We start from the raw sequence: 20,205 nt of genomic DNA on the forward strand, positions 1-20,205 counted from the left end.
ACCATCATTTATTTGGGTTTACATATTTGGGTTATATAGCTAATGCTTTTTCAGAACACATATATTCTCTGAAATTTACAAAACTCATTTAGATTCTAGAATCTAGGAGGTAGCTCGTGCCTATCTTTGGAGTGTGAAATTCTTAATAATGGTGAATCCAGTTCCTACACGTTTCGGCCAAATTCTCATCTGCCTTCTCACCGCCAGAGAGCTCCTTTTGAAGCCATTGGAGCTCTGTGTGCTGAGCATTTCATGGGGGTGCAGAGCCAGGGTGAGGGTTTGGGACCCACTGAAGTTAAGTGAGCATTTTAATTTCAGCCGCTTTATCCAACAAAATGAGAATTTACTTCTCAAGTCCAGTTTGGAATAGGGCACTAGAGGGCAGTATTTAACTTTTTCCATTTGTATCTTCATCCAACCTCAGTTTTCTAGAAATCTCTTAAATATTATAAGCATTTTTGAAAATATGGTTAGATGGTTTTAAGGCATGAGAGACGGATGTTAGTGACGCAGCCATGTTTGGGAACGTCTATATATTTTTGCAGCAAGAACAGCTTTCTGTCTAATCTGTATATAATTGGGGATTTACGGCCTGATCTAAGTTGGAGAAAATTCTTAAAGGTAGTTAAGAGGGGGTTGTTACTAATGTGAGCCTTGATGTCACCTGCACAAATAAAAGTCGAAAGCCCTGCCACGCCAGCGGGCATTCAACAGAGGGACTCTGGAAAATAGTATGACAACTCCCCACCTGGTCGTATAAATAGAGACTTGTTTACTTTGCTTATGCAGAGTTAGTTACAGCAGTTCCAACTGAATGGCCGTAAGCATTTCTGTTAGCTTGGGTCTGCCAGTTGCTGTTTGTGAATCATGTTGTACTGTCTGATACTGAAATCCAGGAATTCATAAGTAGAGGGAAAGTAAAATGTTGGTATCAGTAGTACTTGACACTAGGTTAAATCATAAACTAGCATCTACATTGTTTAAGTAAATGAAGTCTATAAATGAATTCTTAATATATGTGCCTTTGGCCAGAAAGTTGACATTTAAGATCCTGTCAAACCTTGAATATTTTTTTTAAAGGAAAGCAACCCCCTACCCCCAAATTACAGTTAAAGATTTGGCAAAAGATTCGAGTTGTCATAGAAGATATCACAAAAGAGCTAATTTTCAAAATAGACTTTTCACTTGAAACTCACTTTCCAGCTTTTCGTTAGAACAAAATAGTTTATATACAAACACAGCTTTCTGGTCTGTCAAAATGTGGAACACATCCTGGCTTCTTTCTAGAAATTAATATCTTGGTTAATTTGAAAACCATTTTTGTATGCTTTCTGTTTTATCAGGTTATTCTTGGGAATTATAATTGGCTGTCCTTTGAAGATGTCTTCGTTAGAGCTTTTAATTTCGGAAATGGCTTACAGATATTGGGTCAGAAACCAAAGACCAACATTGCCATCTTCTGTGAAACCAGGGCTGAGTGGATGATCGCTGCACAGGCCTGCTTCATGTATAATTTTCAGCGTACGTGGACTTTCTTATCTTCTCAAAGCGTGGACCTAATGTTGTGGGAGAGATGATACTCACTTTTTATTATAACTATTTACTCCCAAGAGATTAAAATTCTGATGTTAATTTTTACCTTGTATCCAATCAGTGGATAACTCTTTGTTACCACTTAGAATTGTTGATCTATTTTGGAAAAGGAACCAGTTGTGGAACAAATTATACCATGTATAGTAAGGGGACTTGAACCTGTTCAGAGGGGACTTTCTGGGTCTGGGGAGCTAGATCTGTACCTGTGGGTCATTGCTCTGCCACCCCTCTCAGAATTTTCTTTTGAAGTTAGTGTCATCTTGTTATGCCACTTCTGTCAGTTAACAGCTGGCCTCTAAAACACTTCCAGTACTCAAACCTGGCTGCTCCGTTAAATGGTAATTTTTATGTTGTAACTATAACACAACCTGTGGAAGTTGTGATGCTTCAGTCTGTGAGGTAGTCCTGGAGGCTTAGTTCAGAGGTCTTGGTGCCAAATATGATGATGCAAAATATGGACATTGCTTATCCTTCAGATGAAACAGAAAAGCTACTTTTATCAGATTTCTTGCTGTAAATGCCTCTGCTGTTTCTTTCTAAACTGGCATACCTTTTTGTTGTCACAGGTTTGGGTTTACAGTATGTTTCTTCTAAGAAGCTTTAATTATCTCTTACAGTGACTTTAAGTCTACCTTTTTTGAGTTAGGGAGAAAGCAAATAAAAATTCTCTTCATCCTCCTCATCATTATTATTTAATTTTGACATTTCTAAGAATGTCTTTCTTTAGATTTTTCTACTTTAGCATAAGCAGTATTACCACTTGTTCATGCTATATTCTTAACAAGTAACATCTTAAATATGACATTCAGTGTGTTATCTTATTGGTATATTTTTCATATTTTAGTATCAAGTAGTTAACAACTAAGACTGTGACATTTTAGAAGTCAAATGTAATTCCTTTCAACATGACAGTCTCAGAATAGCATCTATAGGTAAAACAAAATAAAATAAAAAACTTTTAAATTTTAAAATATTGCAATTTTGGGGGGAAGTTACAGAAGGGTGAGTAGGCATAATGTTAGTTAATATATTAAAATAATTTAGAAAGACAGCATGAATAGATCACAAACTGTGGATCTAACAGTTTAGGGTTTAGTATGTTCCATCCACGGTCAGAGGCTTTATTTAATTCCTTTTAGTATTTCCATGAAATGTCCAAATGTCTGACTTGCCCTTCTTTTTCCCTGTAGTTGTGACGTTGTATGCTACTCTAGGGGGTCCAGCAGTTGTTCATGGATTAAATGAAACAGAGGTGACCAACATCATTACTAGTAAAGAACTCTTACAAACAAAGTTGAAGGTGAGAACTAGTTTTCTAATAACTGTCCCGTACTTCAGAATTTTCAGTGTCATGAGCTCATTATTGATACTTAGTTCTTTTATGATCTTTAAAATCCTTAATATCTCTGTAAACTTTGTGGGACTCTCATACTTTGTTCTTCTCCTTTAGAAAAGAAAAAGTGGATTTCATATATATTTATGTATAAGTAGCGCAGAGAGCTACAAATTAATTGTCAATGTGTCCATGTCAGAGGTGAAGGGATCACAACTTTATTGTGCTCATCTGTTTTCTAGTCTATTTTCAATAAATTTGTAATTTTTAAGGATTATTTTTAAACTAGTAATTCACTTGGTTCTGAAGCATTTGAGTCGTTACAAGTTTCAGAATTTTTTAAAGGGAAGAAAAAGACTTTACAAAACTACAGGAGAAGGGGTTTCTTTCGTCTGCAGACAACTCTGTGAAAACAATAATATCTGATTTTTTTAAAATACAAGTTTATAAGAGGATTCCCTTCCTCTCCCCCTGTATCTTTATTTGCCTCTTAAAAGCATGAGGAGTGTTTGGCTACCCTGTAGTTCAGGCAGTGTGTGTTTACATGCCCATTTTTGTAAGGAACTGACTTTATTGATTAAGATTTTACCAAAGAACAAGGGTACACACAGCAAATCTAATGTAATAAAACAGTAACTTACATTTCAGACCAGTAGTTCTCCATCTGAAAAAAGGGTTATTCATACCACTACACCCCACCCTTGCTTTTTTGAGGCAAGAAATTAACAATTTGCTGAATATGGTAAACTGCTTTTCTTGTGTCCTGGGCTATTTGTCAAGCTATTTAAAGAAGAGTAATGAAGAATACAACGGATGCTTGTGTTTTTCCAGGATATAGTTTCTCTAGTCCCATGCCTGCGGCACATCATCACTGTGGACGGTAAACCACCGACCTGGTCTGAGTTCCCCAAGGGCGTCATCGTGCACACCATGGCAGCAGTGCAGGCTCTGGGAGCCAAGGCCAGCGTGGGTATGTGGCGGTGTCCCAGGTCCTCGTGCATGTTCTACAGTGACCGTGTTCTCCAGAAGTGCTCCAGATATTTGATTCTGAAGTTAGATCAAGTGACAAACTAGTTTCCTAGGCCATCACTTTGGGAAGAAAGGTCACCCTAGGTATAATGTCATCTACCCTTTAAAAAAAGAAGCAGCTTAAGGAAAAACATGAACCTTAATTTATTAAAATGTTCTAAAAGTAGTATTTATTTGAAGTTAATTTAAAATACTTTTTCCATTATACAGTTTTCCGGTTTCCCTTTTTCTCTTTGCTTTAAAGTTAGTGTTTAAACCAGATAACAAATAATGCCATTATTTGTTTAAACAAATTTAAACAAATAATGCCATTAAACTTGCCCTGTGTGAATTATCTGTAAGTATTAACAGATATGTTAAGTGTCTAAACTTGCATCCCTCCTTTTACTTTCTGCTCCAACTGTGTTGTTTCCAGAGGGGACATCTTTCTGTCCTCCAGCTAGCACACCCAGGCATGGTAACCGGAAATTCCCACTCTCAAATAAGTGTCAGAAGATGCTAGAGAATATATGGATGTTTAAGGATATCACAAAAGCTGTTAGGATGGTGGGACTGTACTTCCTTTATAGTTGGAAACTTAGTGATGAATTAGATGTAAACATTCACTCAGCTTGGGAATGGGGTTATGCTGAGGTTAATTTTGGACAGGTTGAATTTACCTGCTGGTGGGACATTCAAATGTAGCTTTGTAGTGGGGAGTGGCCTATACAAGTCTAGTACGCTGGAGTTTAATTTGGAGTTAAAAGATTGAGAAGCTAGAAACAGATTTTAATTAAAGCTGTGGGAGTAGGTGAGGTCACCCACAGAGAATGGTACCTCCAAAGGCCACCAAGAATTGGTCAGAGAAGAAGGAAGAAGACACGCAGCGTGTGGTTCGTGGGAGCCGAGTGAAAGGAGCCCCTCAGTGAGGCAGGAGTCTTCAGCAGGACCAGGTGCACTGGAGGAGTCCGGTGATGCGGGGATTGCAAAAGCACCGTTGGACTTCTTAGCCAGTGTCACTTCAGAGAGAGCAGCTTCTGAGTGCTGGTGGCAGAGGAGAATGGTGCCATGGGATGAAGGAGTGAATGGCGGATTAGGAAGCAAGAACTTGAATGATAACAATTGTCAAGAAATATATCTTGACAGGTAGGAGAGAAAGAGTTCACTTGGGAACGTGTTTAAAATGTTTTCCTCATTTATTTAAGAAGACCGCATTTAGGGTAGTTCCATGATTAATTCAGGCAGATCACTAGTGCTATCCATGACCTACTTCTCTTAGTCTTTCTTACTGTGTCACCTCTGTATGATGTTGGCTGCTGTTCTTAGGCTTGTGCAAATGAGGGACAGTGTCTTTTAATCCAGGATTCCGAGTATAGCCATGTTAACTTCACCGCTCTGAAGCAGAGAACGTTTTGTAGCAAATGTCTAGGTACCCTCGTCTGACCACCCTTATTTCTTAGTTGAGTTGCTGGAATGGCCTTTTCTCTCCCTATACCTCCTTTCTTTCCTTTTTAAGTTAGGTAACCACACAGTAGCTAAAGTGATCCTTGTCACAGGTGATGACAAGCCTGTGTTGAAAGTAACATTGCTTTCCACCCAGAGTGAAATCCAGAGTCCTTCACATGGCCTCTGAGATGGCATGATATGGTGCTGGTGGCTCCTTCATCTTCATTTCCTGCCACTTTTCCTAACATCTTCTCACCTTGCCCTGCTTTATTTTTCTTCATAGCTCTTATAACATTATAGATTTGTTTATGTCTGTCCCAATAGCATATATCTCTTATGTGCAGGAACTTGATCTGTTTTGTTGAGCTTGTATGAACCCAATTAATAGTTGTTAACTCACTTAGACAAACAGATGATTATGAAAAAGTTGGTGATACAGCTAAATTTCTCAGAAGTATGTGTGTCTTTTCTTCTCCAATACAGAAAACAAACCTCATAGCAAACCAGTGCCCTCAGATATTGCAGTAATCATGTACACAAGTGGATCCACAGGACTTCCAAAGGGGGTCATGATCTCCCATAGTAACCTTATTGCTGGTATAACTGGGATGGCGGAAAGGATTCCAGACCTGGGGTATGTCATAGTAAATAAATTTGGGGTAGTCCAGTATTTATGTCTGTTGTTACATTAACGTTTGTGTCATTTATTACTACGCGGTTAAATTAGTCCTTCAGAGTCTGTTTACAGTAGGTATTTCTTCAAGAAAAGGACACTAAAATTACAAAATAGTTGGGCTGTTTTTTTTTTTTTCCGTGATACGCGGGCCTCTCACTGTTGTGGTCTCTCCCGTTGCGGAGCACAGGCTCCGGACACGCGGGCTCAGCGGCCATGGCTCACGGGCCCAGCCGCCCCGTGGCATGTGGGATCCTCCTGGACCAGGGCACGAACCTGTGTCCCCTGCATCGGCAGGCGGACTCTGAACCACTGCGCCACCAGGGAAGCCCTAGTTGGGGGTTTTAAAGTATAGCTGATAGACATCATTGTTAATATTTACTTGTTACTTTAAAAGTGCAAACTTTAACTGACTTAAATGTCTTAAATTATTTTAATCAGTTGGTGTTGTTACCTTCATAGTCATTTTTATACCTAAATATTATACTTCAAGTGAACAAATAATATATCCAATAAATGCTTATTGAGCTTCTCTCTTCAGTCTCTGATTTTTCTTTTTAAGACACACTCCGGTAGTATTGGGGGAGAGTGGGTATACTGAGATGCGAAAGAGATCAATGGAGGAAACCAGATGGGAGCGGGTTTTAGGGGTGGTGAAGCTAGCATTCCCAGAGGAGGAATCAATATTGTGATGACTGATCGAGTGCAGTGGTTGGATGCACAGAAAGCATACACACACGTGTTACTGTGGAATTGAATTTGGGGATGGAGAGAGAAATTTTTGTGTGTGCATGACTTTTAGAAAAAAAAAAGTAAGAGCAGCTAATTCCTTCTGGGAATAGGAGTAGTTCTTGAAATATATGGATATGTATACATATACATTTTATTACGTAAGGTATAATTTAACTCTCCGAACATGAATCTCATCCTGAGATTCCTGGCAGAAGGCTGTGGATCCTATTTGAACTCTCCTGTTTGATAGCCCATTAGCTTTAAAGACCATTTCCTCCTTGGGGGAATTTCTTCTGTCCTTCCAAAGAACCTTCATTTCTTTTTCCCCCCTCCAAGCCCATATTTCTTCTGTCCTGGCGCTTTGCTTCTGCAGCACGCACAGTTAGTGAGTGCCTTCCAGGAGGACCTGGAAACAGGAGGCACTTCCTCAGAGTGTCTGCCTCCTCAGCTTTAGGTTGAGCTGTACTACAGTTCTTTTCCCTGACACCCTCAGTGTCTGTCTCTGTCTGTCTGTCTCTCTCTTCTCACACACACACACACATGCACGCACGCACGCACGCATGCACGTGCATGCACACACAAAGAGCCCAGATTGAGCCCTGAGGGTAAAGCTCGCTCCTGTTTTCACAGAAACAGCACCTGACTGTTGCTTCCTGTATCTCCCTTTTCTTTTAGGGAGAAGGATGTTTACATCGGGTATCTGCCTCTGGCCCATGTTTTAGAATTAAGTGCTGAGCTTGTTTGTCTTTCTCATGGATGCTGCATTGGCTACTCTTCACCACAGACTTTAGCAGATCAGGTAAATTAAATTCTGTGATTTGAGATACTAAAAAATCATAATTATCTTTAACACAATTTTCATTCAGTATGACAGTATATTGTAAGGCTGACAGTTAATCATTCTAAAGGAACTTGCCTTTTAAGTGCTACTTAGAATATAAGTGAATTAAAATGATGAGTTTGTAATGTGTTTAAGAGTTTCATTGAATTTTTAAAATAAAGATCACTTTATATAGATAACTTTTTCTCTCTGTAGTCTTCAAAAATAAAAAAAGGAAGCAAAGGAGATACATCCATATTGAAACCAACACTGATGGCAGCTGTCCCGGTAAGAATTGACCATTAATCAATATTGCCTGCTAAAAAAGCATCTACAGAAAGTAAATGCTAGTGGAAAAGATATTGTTGACAAGGTAGTTTATGTAGGATTTATTCCTTATTCATTATCTGTGTTACCTTGAGCTCTACAGTATTTATTTGATCTTGTTTTATCTTTTTTTTCTTGCTTATTAAACAATCAACTTAGTTTCAGCTTCGATATGATATTATCATTGCCTTTCCCTAAATAGCTTCTTGCTCAAATCATTTTTGTGATATCTGTTTGCTATTGGTAGAAACCTGAAGCCCAGCAGGAGATAGGAGAAAAGGTTTGAGATCACCTCCTTCTAAGCAAATCATATCTCCCGAGTCCTTGGGGAGAGTCTGGCCTAGACACCAAAAAAAAAAGGGACAGAGAAGTTGGTGCAACTTTGAATTACCCTAGCGGCACTGTGCATCTTAATACCAGGCATAGGGAGGGGCCTGGGAATAAGATCAGTAGAAATGGGATAGCAGTGATTTTCTGCTCCCCTAATGTAAATTTTACGAGGCTCTCTGATTTTGTTTGAGAGTGTTGGGAATTATAATTGGATACTGAGTGTTCACATTCAAGCATAATTGCTTAGTTATTCCAAAGTCAAATATAAATGACCAGTAATTTTGAAGTTTCATTAGGTATGTAGTTTCCTTAGTACTATCTTTCTTTAAAGTTTTGGTTCACATAAATATTAAATATAATTTAAAATTGTAGAGAGAAACTATTTCAAGTCATTAAAGTATATGTCATAGGAATAGGCATGGTAAGCAAAACACAGTGCAGACAAGGAAATTTTTCATGGATGCAGCATTAAAAGTCAACCAACCAACCAAAATAACCCCATGGTCTTGTTGTGAGCAAAGAATGTAGTACTTTATATCTTTATAAGATAGAATGGTTTTTAAAATTCTCTTTTAATTTTATATAGTTGTTCATTTATTTAGTGAGTTTAGTTTTTAGTTCAGAATAAATAAGAGCAAAGCAGTATAAAGAATCAATAATGGCATATTACTGCCCTAAGGTTTTTAATATCTCCCTGCCCCCCATTTTTTTTTTACTACTCATGAGCATCTATTAAAAATTACAGAAATCTCGTTTTTAAACAAATTGTGGCTCTATTTTAAAAGTTTATTCTTGACAGAATGTATCTTTTAAAATGCCTCTATTGATGGAAATAGTAATCTGATGTTAAGATTTTAAATAAGGTAGCTGATAGCATTATTGACTGTATTAACTCATTTTTATACATCTAGGAAATCATGGATCGGATCTACAAAAATGTCATGAATAAAGTGAATGGAATGAGTAATTTTCAACGCACTCTGTTTATTCTCGCCTATAATTACAAAATGGAACAGATTTCAAAAGGGCATGGTACTCCGCTGTGTGATAGGTAAGTAAAGGCTCTCCCTCTCCTTGATAACTTGATCATTTTATTCACATTAATAGCCCAATTAATTGAGATAGTTATAAGAAAAAATTATCTTAAAAAGTCAAAGGGACTCTAAAAAAAATCCATCTTGCATAAGAATATGAGCAATTAAAAAAGATTGCAAGGTCATTTGAAAAAATTTTTCACTAAAAATTTTACTGTGTTAAATGTGTGCTTATGTCTTCTGTGGACACTTAATATGATTTTAATTATTTTGAGAAGTTTCTCTTTGCTTTTATATTTATTTCAATATGAATATAAAATGGCAACCAAATATGATTAAATGTTTTGTGTTTAAAGTGTTAAATGAGTTTTACCACACACCTGTCATTCCCACCCCCGCCATGGCACTAATAGAATAAGTAGATTTAACTATAATATTGTTTAGAAATTAGAAAATAAAAATATGACATTCAAATTATTTTTTATGGGAACGTTAATGTAGTTTTCATATGTGTTTCACATTATTTAAAACTTTATAATTTTTTTCCTGCCTTTTACTCATATCTCCAGTGAGATACAGAATTGCTTTGTAAAGCCTATTTACATATATATATATATATATATATATATATATATATATATTAATGATTGCCTCTTGGTCTTTTTTCAAAGTTATTAAAATACAAAACAAAACCCTTCCCCCTTTTTCATCTAGGTGGTAAGCAATCTTTTTAATTAGTGTGTTTTCAGAAACATATCAATTAGATGTTTGAATTGTTTTCTTTTTTAATTTACCAGATACTTCAACTTGAATTAGTGAAATTTTAAAGAGTTAAATTGCTGTATACAAATACATATACATCTTTAATGAAGTAAGCGAAAGCAAAAAATAATTTACTTTTCATACTAAATTTTATGAAGATACAGTAGGATTATTCAGTATTAATATAATATGTATTATATAATGATATAAAACTAATTGCTCTGACCATAAGCAGGGGTTTTCCATTACTATATAAAATTAAACCTGACAATTTTGAATTCAAATATTACTTGAAGTTCTCAAGAGAAAAATCACATGTTCTTGGCTGAATAAACTTGGTTGAATAAACATTTAGATTTAAGTAGTGGGTCAAGAGAGTCTCTTAAATTGGCTTTGTGGCCTTGGATAAGATACTTAATCTCAACATCTCATATAGGCGTACCTCGTTTTATTGCACTTTGCTTTATTGCGTTTCATAGATACTGTGTTTTGACAAGTGGAAGGTTTGTGGCAACCCTGTATAGTCAGATGGTTAGCATTTGTTAACATAAAGTGTTTTTTAATTAAGGTACGTACATTGCTTTTTAGACGTAATGCTGTTGTACACTAAATAGACTATAGTATAGAATAAACATAATTTTTGTATGCAACGGGAGACCAAAAAATGCATGTGACTTTATTGCAATATTCACTCTATTGCGGTGCTCCGGAACTGAACTCTAAATATCTTCACGGTGTGCCTGTGTATCAGAATTGGAAGATTAGGCTAAATGATTTGGAAAATCCCATTCAGCTTTAAAATTCTGTGATTATCTGATTGATTTTTCTTTTTTTTTTTTTAAGCTTTATTTTCCGGAAAGTTCGAAGCTTGCTAGGTGGAAATATTCGGCTTCTCTTGTGTGGGGGTGCTCCACTTTCTGCAACCACACAGAGATTCATGAACATCTGTTTTTGCTGTCCTGTCGGTCAGGGATATGGACTCACTGAATCTTGTGGGGCTGGAACAATTACAGAAGGTTAGTGTTATCTACAAAGTGGTGTGTCCAACAGAGGCTGGGGTGCAACTCCAGGCACTTTTTAGTATGGGTTGTTTTTTGCAGATATATAGAAGAGCAGTTAAAATATTTGTGTAAATCCCAAGTAGTGTGATTATTGATAAGTTTTTAGAATGTATTAGGTATATCTCATTGTCAATAATTCATCTAGAGGAGTTTTCGAATTAAGACTATGGTAAAGACTATGATAGTATTAAAAACTACTTAGCTGGGCTTCCCTGCTGGCTCAGTGGTTGAGAGTCTGCCTGCCGATGCAGGGGACACGGGTTCGTGCCCCGGTCCGGGAAGATCCCACATACCGCGGAGCGGTTAGGCCTGTGGGCCCTGGCCGCTGAGCCTGCGCGTCCGGAGCCTGTGCTCTGCAACGGGAGAGGCCACAACAGTGAGAGGTCTGCGTACCGCAAAAAAACCAACCGAACAAACAAAAAACAAACTACTTAGCTTTCTAGAGAAGAAGTTTTTGTCACAAGCATTGGCTGTATTGTGTACATTTATCATCTTATATCAGTTTTTAAATTTCTTTTTATGTAGAAAAACTAATGTGTATTTTCTAGTTGTTTAGGTATGTTTATTAAGGCTCAAATTCAGAAATGTTTATTGGGGTGGGTGGTCTGTGTTAAGTGCAACGAGAAACTAGATTCCGGTCTAGAGAATCTAATTTCCAGAGTTTATCATGGTGACGGGGTTGAGGGGGCAGTCCATTACCTGAGTGGTTCCCAGATGACTCCCCTAGTGCCTTATATGCCCTTTTATGGAAGAAAGGTACTTTGTTCTCCAGTCCTAGATAAAACTATGCTCCTCCTTTGTATTTTCTAGATACTGATAGACACTAAACCTCTTAACTTTTCATTTTCCCCTATTTACCTTGAGCGCTTTTGTGTACCATTCTTATGTCAGGTTTATCCTGCATTACTTCTGTATTTTCCAGTTTTCAGTTACGTTCTCTATATTTTATATATTTTGGGAAGCTGCTTCTAAGTCTTGTTTTGCACAAAATAGACAAGCAATCTTAAAAACATGCATATACGGTTCCTGAAGAGCCTTAATTTCTTCCATTTTTAAGGTTTCCATTGGATGTGTGATTAATCAGTTACGGTTTATGGTGTAAATAAGCCTGTAAAGTATTAAATATCAGCCTTTCATTTCTGATATTTGAATGCTCTTTGAAGAGGAAACATAATGCAGTAGTAGTTCACAATAGTGGTGGGTTCTTTCCCAGATCCTTGAAAGTTAACAATCTTAATCTCCAGTGTGATCTCTGAACTCTTACTATATGAATTTATGAAAAAATAGGGTGTGCTAGTATAAGCTGATGTGAGGGAAGCTTCAGAGATCTCAGTTTGAAATAGTGGTACATGGGAGAAGATTGGAGAGGTTATTTGTACTGCAGATCTGTTAAGTCTAGTAAGAAAGTAGAATAGGTGTAAACCATTGTGTTCCTTTATCCTTTAAGATAGAGAAGACAAACTCATGAACCAGGCAGCTACTTAAATGAGTGAAGTGGGCCCTGGTGTAAGAGAATGTGATGGTAAGGGATCTGGGGAAACTGGAGCAGGCCTGCACCGTCTGATAGGGGCTACAGTTGTTGCTGTGCTGGAAATGTGGGCCCATTGTTCTCGGAGATTCCATACTCTTTTGTAAAATGTCTTGATTTTTAAATGTCTATAACCAATTCGGATTAAAAAAAAAAACCAAAACATTTCAGTGTGGGCTACACAGCTTGCTTCACCAATGTGCTACTTCTGCATTTAAGGGTTCTCTGGGGATATCTAAGGTTTGGGATAAATCACTGGTTTTTTGTAGTTTAAAAAAGTGAAGCGATTTATTAACTACTATAATCAAATACTTTTTTTCATTTGCATTTTAGTGTGGGACTACAATACTGGCAGAGTGGGAGCGCCATTAGTTTGCTGTGAAATCAAATTAAAGAACTGGGAGGAAGGTAATAACCTCTTTTAACCACAGAGCATTAATTTGTATAATATTAAACTTTAGAATTGTGCTTCATTTCCTTCCTTACTTCAGAGTGTAAAATCACCCACAAGTGCTCACTTTTGTCCTTTATAATAGAAATATTTTATCTAGAGCTATATGAATGCATTTTGCTTCTTTCAAAGATGACTTCAAAGAATTATAATTGTTTTTATTTGCTTTATTACATAAATGCAAATAAGAATTATGGGAAAAACTTGAGAAATGTGCTAAATAAATAATGCCCATAAGTTACAAATGAACATATTTTGTAGAAACAAAATCATATAATTCATTCTATGAAACTGAAGATTTTTACCTGCTTTTTTCTTTTTTCTTTCCCTTCTCCGAGGGCTTCAACCCAAAATTATCAGAAGGAAATTTTTACTATAATTACATGAAAATGTATCGCTCATGCCATTTAAATACTAGTCACTTCTTAAAAATTTTAGATGACCCTATTAGCGTGTACATGTTATCTCTGATTTGTCTGGGTGCACTTTTCTTTTATGCAGAGAGTCTAAGGCTTGGGTGTCATTTTTCAGAGCTAGTGAAAATGTTTAATAAGCTTAAACATGGAACCATTCTGAAATTATCTGTAAGGAATAAATCTTCTAAATATATAGTAATTTGATTTTATACGGAGATTTAGTCTCAAAATGCACAATTTAACACTTTTATCAGTTACTAGTATGATATTTAAGAATCTCTACAGAATCCTTAAAGGAACTGACCATATGTAATTATTTTATACAGTAGATGTTGGATTTTTGAGTTTCATTTTTCTTGGAATAGTAGTTTGAAAGCAGGAGTGCTTAGGGTTAAGCAGGTGAAAACTTGCAACTAGTTTCGTGTTGATGAATTCTGTCCGTAGTGCCCGCCGTATTCCTTTGGGAAACGCTGACTGGATCAAAATCAGATGTCCCTATTTAGAAACTAATACTTTCAAATATTCACACGATGTACGCAGGGATAAAAATGTTGAATTAACTCTAAATTATTCTATGTTTGTTAGGTGGATACTTTAATACTGACAAACCACATCCTAGGGGTGAAATTATTATTGGTGGCCAAAATGTGACAATGGGATACTATAAAAATGAAGCAAAAACAAAAGCTGATTTTTTTGAAGATGAAAATGGACAGAGGTGGCTCTGTACTGGAGATATTGGAGAGTTTGACCCCGATGGTTGTTTGAAGATTATTGGTAAGCGAAGTAATACTTTTTTTCTTTAAGTGGATGTTTCCAAAATAGCTTTTCAAAAGAGAGACTATATATTTAGAGAAGCTGTTTAATAGTGTAAGAATTCATCTTTATGGAGTGTTGGTATGGTCTCTGCATTATCCCTGGAATATAAAAATGTACAATAGGGACTGTGTGGAATTTACAAGGCTTGACATATTATGAGGTCTCAAGGTCTGTTCAACAGCAGTGGTATTTTTTTTTTCCCCCCTGCGGTACGTGGGCCTCTCCCGTTGCGGAGCACAGGCTCCGGACGCACAGGCTCAGCGGCCACGGCTCACGGGCCTAGCCGCTCTGCGGCATGTGGGATCTTCCCAGACCGGGGCACAAACCTGTGTCCCCTGCATCGGCAGGTGGACTCTCAACCACTGCGCCACCAGGGAAGCCCAGCAGTGGTATTTTTAATTACTACTAGATAATCCTTAAAGAGTCCAGTTCTTAATAGGGAATATTCATTTTTGTGAATTCTTTGCTATCTAGAGGTTATTAGGGCTCTTTTCCTGTCAGAACCATGTCCTTCCCTTGCCTGTGAGAGCTAAGGAAGGCCTGGAAGCTCAGTACTAGGACCTGTGGGTGAGAAATACCTTCCCTGCTTCTCCTTTTAGGTTCTTTCTCTCAGTTAATGGCACTTCTATCCCAGTCGTGCCATCTAGACACTGGCAGGAGATGAGAACCTCTTCAGTCAGCTCCCCATATCTAATCCATATCCCACTGCTTTACCTTGTGACATATGCCTCAAGATCATTCTGTCTGTCCCTCCTTCTGTGATCGTAGGTCAGGCCTGCACCTTCTGTCACCCTATTGCAAGAAATTCCTTTCTGTTGCTATGCTTACCCCTGCTGAATGCACCCTCTCGCTGCCACCACGTGATTACTAAACCCCCATCTCACTGGCTGCTTTCCTGCTGAAAACCTTTCCTCCTCCTATAGCTGCAGTAATTCAAGCTGGCACGGCTCTCTTCTTTGCCAGTGTTCTTCCACTTGGCTACTGCTCAGTCTTCCCTCAAGACTCAGCTCAGGCCTCACTTGCGGGAATTCTTTGAAAATCAGCACCTAGTACTACTGTATCGTATTAAAGTGATAACGTTTTTTCGTCCTGCTTCTCTTCAGGTAGAATGTGAGCTTTCAGATGGCATTGAGTATATTCTTGACCTTTCTGGTATTAATGTATACCAGGAACAGAACCTGTTCAGCAGAACATGCCTGAAGCCCTGATGATGGGGTCCCTTAATCAGAATCTAGTTCTTTAAAAGAATATATTTAGTAGTACAAAAATAAGGGCCTAATTTTATGTGTTTTTAATTTTAGCATAACTACTATAGTGGACTTAATTGATAGCAAATTACTTAGGGAATGGCCAATATTTCTATGCATTAAAGGTATAATAATATTGTCCTCCAATGTGCCCCCCTCCCGGCCTTGTTTTTGCACAGATCGTAAAAAGGACCTTGTAAAACTGCAGGCAGGAGAATATGTTTCTCTTGGGAAAGTGGAGGCAGCTTTGAAGAATCTCTCACTAATAGATAACATTTGTGCATATGCAAACAGGTAAGAAAGTAGAATTTATGCTACTTTTACTTAAAACATTTGGTGTGCTGTTGGCATTTCCTTTCTATGCCGGCCTTCTTTGTAAAGTGATACCAAGAACTCTTCCTTCTTATCCATTGTCTCTGGGAACGGCCTGTTCTCATTACGGCCCTTAGCGATTCTTCCCTTGTGATGCTCGTCCCCTTATCTTCTGTCCCTGTTTTCTGTTTTACATCTCAGTACGGTGTTCTGTGTGACAGGAAGGGGAAGGAAATAAAATCCTCCTCCCTGCTGCCTTGCTACCTGTCGCCCTGCACAGGGAAGCTTCCCACAGCCAGTCCAGAGGAGAGGCGAGTAAAGAAGGAATTTGGGGGTGGGGTCAGAGAGCAGTGCTCTGCTCCGTTCTTACTACCCCCTGTCAGTTTGAGCCTGCTTGGGACCCTAGCCAGGTGTGGGCTTCCGTTCCCCCTTAAGCCATGTTAAGCTGTGGCTTCATACATAGCATCTCGAGCCCACGATGATACAGAGGCAGCTGGGAAGGAGAGTTTAAAGTTAAAATCCCAGAAATGCACTCTTGGGAAATGTGTTGGAATTTCAGATTGACACTCTGATTACATTTTTTCATAACAGTATTGCATGTGGCAATCATTCTCCAGGGTTAATGATCGGATATTTTCTGGCCAGCCTGGGACCCTTACTGCAGCAGTTGACATAATGCTTATTATGAAAAGATAAAATCTGGTGTTAGGAGAACCAATTTAGAAATAGGCTTTGAGGTACAGCCCACTTTAAAGATTTACTACATTGGTTTATAAATGATTCTGCCCTTTGTTAGTCATGAAGTGTTTTCTTTAGTGATGCTACAGTTCTGGATTTTCATATGTGATATTAACCAGAACTGACCTTCTCCTGATGCCGCTGCCATTTCTTCAGGTCGCTGCCTTCAGCGGGCATACTCAAGAGTTCCTCTAGAACACATATTCCCACGATAACAAAGGAAGAAATATGTATAATCACATTACTTTGATTTGTTGCCAAATTTTTTTAGAAAGTTTCATATCTACATTAGCTTTCAGTTTTGTTTAATCTGTTGATGTGAATTACTGATTTTTTAAGGATGAATTTTCTGATTTTGTAATTTTCTTTTTTAAAAGCATAATTCATAGCAGTTATATACATAGTTGAAATTTATCATGAAATGTCAGGTTCAGGTTTCTTTAGCAGTGAATTCTGCCAGAGCACCACAGCGCGTTATGAATCAGACAGCAAGCGTGGCGGTACCAGATACGCCCTCATGCGTGTCGCTTGGGATGGTGAAGAGCTGATCGCTAAACGTCAGCGTAGCCAGTTAACCGCAGTTAACGCGGTGTACGCCGTGTGGTGCCTTAACCAAGTTGCCCTTTATTTCAGTTATCATTCTTATGTCATTGGATTTGTTGTGCCGAATCAAAAGGAGCTAACGGAACTAGCACGAAAGAGGGGACTTCGAGGGACCTGGGAGGAGCTGTGTAACAGCTGCGAAATGGAGAATGAGGTGCTCAAAGTGCTCTCTGAAGCTGCTGTTTCAGGTGAGAGAGTGTTCAGCTGATTCTGAGAACTGAGATGGGAAGAGGCTACTTAAGCTTGCTTATCCTGTTTTTGCTACAAGGGCTTAGGTTACATTTCCTGCTTAGAAACTAATCATATTTTCCCACCATTAGTACGGAGAAGAACGTACTTATCAATCCCCCACTATAGCCCCTTTAGGGACACACAAATCATCCACGCCCACCACTGATGGACATGTCTCAGAATGTCCTCTTCTCAGCAGCTTCTGTTTTCTGGGTTGGCCCTTTCTCCACTCTTCTCAGCTGTTTCCAAGGCCCTGCTTAGCTTCCTGGACACCCCAGCCCGTAGTGAACCGTCCAGGACTCTTTGCTACACAGTTAGTGTGCTGGTAGTTGGTTGAACTCATGTGTCCTCCACCCCTTGTGCATATATGTGTGTGTGTGTGTGTGTGTGTGTGTGTGTGTGTGTGTGTGTGTTTGAGGGGTGAGTGCAGAGAGACTTCGTTTAATGTTGTTGGTTTCATAAAAACAGCTGTACCTTCTGAGTCATGGGTAATACAAGTATGCATTTTTATTCTCCTTAGATATGTTATTCAAGATTATGAAAAATGTAAATTGCATTTATAGTTAATCAGACGAAATCATTCTGACCCTTTATTTCAACAGTAATTGTGTTTTGTAGTATGTCAGCTTGAAAATAGTTTCCAACTTTTTTAGGTAACTTGAAATCCTTGGTCTGATGCTAAATTGAGTTAATTAATGGATATGAAATTAGAAAGCTACATAATTTCTAAGTAAGGTAGAATACTGAAACAATAATTAAGCATAACAGAATTTATATGCCTTCTTGCTTTATTTTTAAATTTTATGTATATGTTAACAGCTCTGAGATATATTATAATTCACATACCAAACAACTTGCCCGTTTAGTATATACAATTACATAGTTTTTTAGTATATCCACAGAGTTGTACAATTACCATAATCAGTTTCAGAACACTGTCATCACCTCAGAAAGAAATAGCATGTCTGTTAGCAGCCACTCCCCACCATACCTCGAACCTCCTAGTCCTTGGGGACCACTAATCTTTCTGTTTCTATAGATTTGCCTGTTCTGAAGATTTTGTATAAGTAGAACCATATAATATATAGGGTTTTGTGACTGGTTTCTTTCACTTAGCATGTAGTGTTCATCCATGTTTTCTTGTCGTAGCATGTATCAACACTTCATTCCCTTTTATTGTCAAGTAACATTTGGTTATCCATTCATCAGTTGACACCTGGGTTGTTTCCAGTTTTGGCTGTTAATGAATAATGTTGCTGTGAACATTTGTACGCAAGCTTTTGCGTGGATATACTTATTTATTTCTGTTGTGTAGATAACTAGGAGGAGAATTGCTGGGCCTCTGCTAACTTTATGTTGAACCTTTTGAGGAACTGCCAGGCTATTTTCCAGAACATATTTTTCTAAATATTTTCCAGACTGTTTTTAAAAATGGTGGCACCATTTTACATTGCCACGAATGTTGTATGAGGGTTCCAGTTTCCCCACATCCTTCCCAGCACTCATTATTGTTCATCCTTTCAATTTTAGCCATCCTGGTTAGTGTGAAGTGGCCTCTCCTTGTGGCTCTGATTTGTATTTCAGATGGTGGTTTATGATGTTGAGCATATTTTCATGTACTTAATGGCCATTGTATGTCTTCTCTGGAGAAGTGGCTGTTCAGATTCTTTGCCCATTTTTTAAGTGAGGTTGTCTTTTTATTATTGAGTTGTATGATCTTTATATATTCTAGATGCAAATCCATTATCAGATATATTTTCTCCCATCCTGTGGGTTGTGTTTTTACTTTTCTTGATGGTATCTTTTGAAACACAAGAGTTTTAATTTTTTTTTTTTTTTTTAATGTTGAGCCTTCTTTTAATTTATTTTTGGCTATGTTGGGTCTTCGTTTCTGTGCGAGGGCTTTCTCTAGTTGTGGCAAGCGGGGGCCACTCTTCATCGCAGTGCGCGGGCCTCTCACTGTCGTGGCCTCTTCTTGCGGAGCACAGGCTTCAGACGCGCAGGCTCAGTAGTTGTGGCTCACGGGCCTGGTCGCTCCGTGGCATGTGGAATCCTCCCAGACCAGGGCTTGAACCCACGTCCCCTGCATTGGCAGGCAAACTCTCAATCACTGCACCACCAGGGAAGCCCAGTTTTAATTTTTATAAGATACAGTTTATTTGTTTCTTTTGTTGCTTGTGCTTTTGGTATCACATCTGAGACACCGTTGCCTAATCCAAGTTACAAAGAAATAGCGCTTTGTTTTCTTCTAAGAGTTTTATAGTTTTAGCCCTTATATTTGGGTCCTTAATCCATTTTGGGTTAATTTTTATATATGATGTAAAGAAGGGATCCAACTTCATTTTTAAGCAAAATCAATATTAGGTTTACACCAGAGAAACAGAATCAGTAAGTTAAATATAGTAAGAAACTTATTGTAGGGAATTGGTTTACATGATTATTGGGGGCTGGCTAAGACAAACTTGGAAATCTGTAGGGCAGACTGTTTAAAAAAAAAAAAGAAAAAGGTGGATTGGAACTCCTAGGCACAAGCCAGCCCCTGTCCACAGGCAGAATTGCTTCTTGTTTGGGGGTGCCTCAGCTCTGCTCTCAAGGCCTTTCAACTGACTTAGTCATATCTACAAAACCACTTTCAAAGCAACACCTAGATTAGTGTTTAACTGAATAACTGGGAACTCTAGCCTAGCCCCAGATGATGCATAAAACTGTCACAGCCCACCCTTTGTCAGCTTGGCACCCAG

General features: G+C 38.1%; 1 protein-coding gene across 2 annotated transcripts in view; it reads left to right on the forward strand.

The window, feature by feature from the left end:
- ACSL3 (acyl-CoA synthetase long chain family member 3) overlaps positions 1 to 20,205 on the forward strand; it is an 80,276-nt gene that overhangs the window by 58,110 nt on the left and 1,961 nt on the right. For both annotated transcript variants that reach the window (XM_065881225.1, XM_065881224.1), the window contains exons 3-14: positions 1,344 to 1,521; positions 2,784 to 2,893; positions 3,758 to 3,896; positions 5,864 to 6,014; positions 7,461 to 7,584; positions 7,822 to 7,893; positions 9,174 to 9,313; positions 10,902 to 11,074; positions 12,981 to 13,055; positions 14,100 to 14,291; positions 15,760 to 15,874; positions 17,264 to 17,421. In XM_065881225.1, coding sequence (XP_065737297.1) covers positions 1,344 to 1,521; positions 2,784 to 2,893; positions 3,758 to 3,896; positions 5,864 to 6,014; positions 7,461 to 7,584; positions 7,822 to 7,893; positions 9,174 to 9,313; positions 10,902 to 11,074; positions 12,981 to 13,055; positions 14,100 to 14,291; positions 15,760 to 15,874; positions 17,264 to 17,421 — 1,627 coding nt within the window. The remainder of the gene's footprint in view (positions 1 to 1,343; positions 1,522 to 2,783; positions 2,894 to 3,757; positions 3,897 to 5,863; positions 6,015 to 7,460; positions 7,585 to 7,821; positions 7,894 to 9,173; positions 9,314 to 10,901; positions 11,075 to 12,980; positions 13,056 to 14,099; positions 14,292 to 15,759; positions 15,875 to 17,263; positions 17,422 to 20,205) is intronic.

This window comes from Phocoena phocoena, chromosome 7 (genome assembly GCF_963924675.1).
Source record: "Phocoena phocoena chromosome 7, mPhoPho1.1, whole genome shotgun sequence".
Taxonomy (NCBI): domain Eukaryota; kingdom Metazoa; phylum Chordata; class Mammalia; order Artiodactyla; family Phocoenidae; genus Phocoena; species Phocoena phocoena.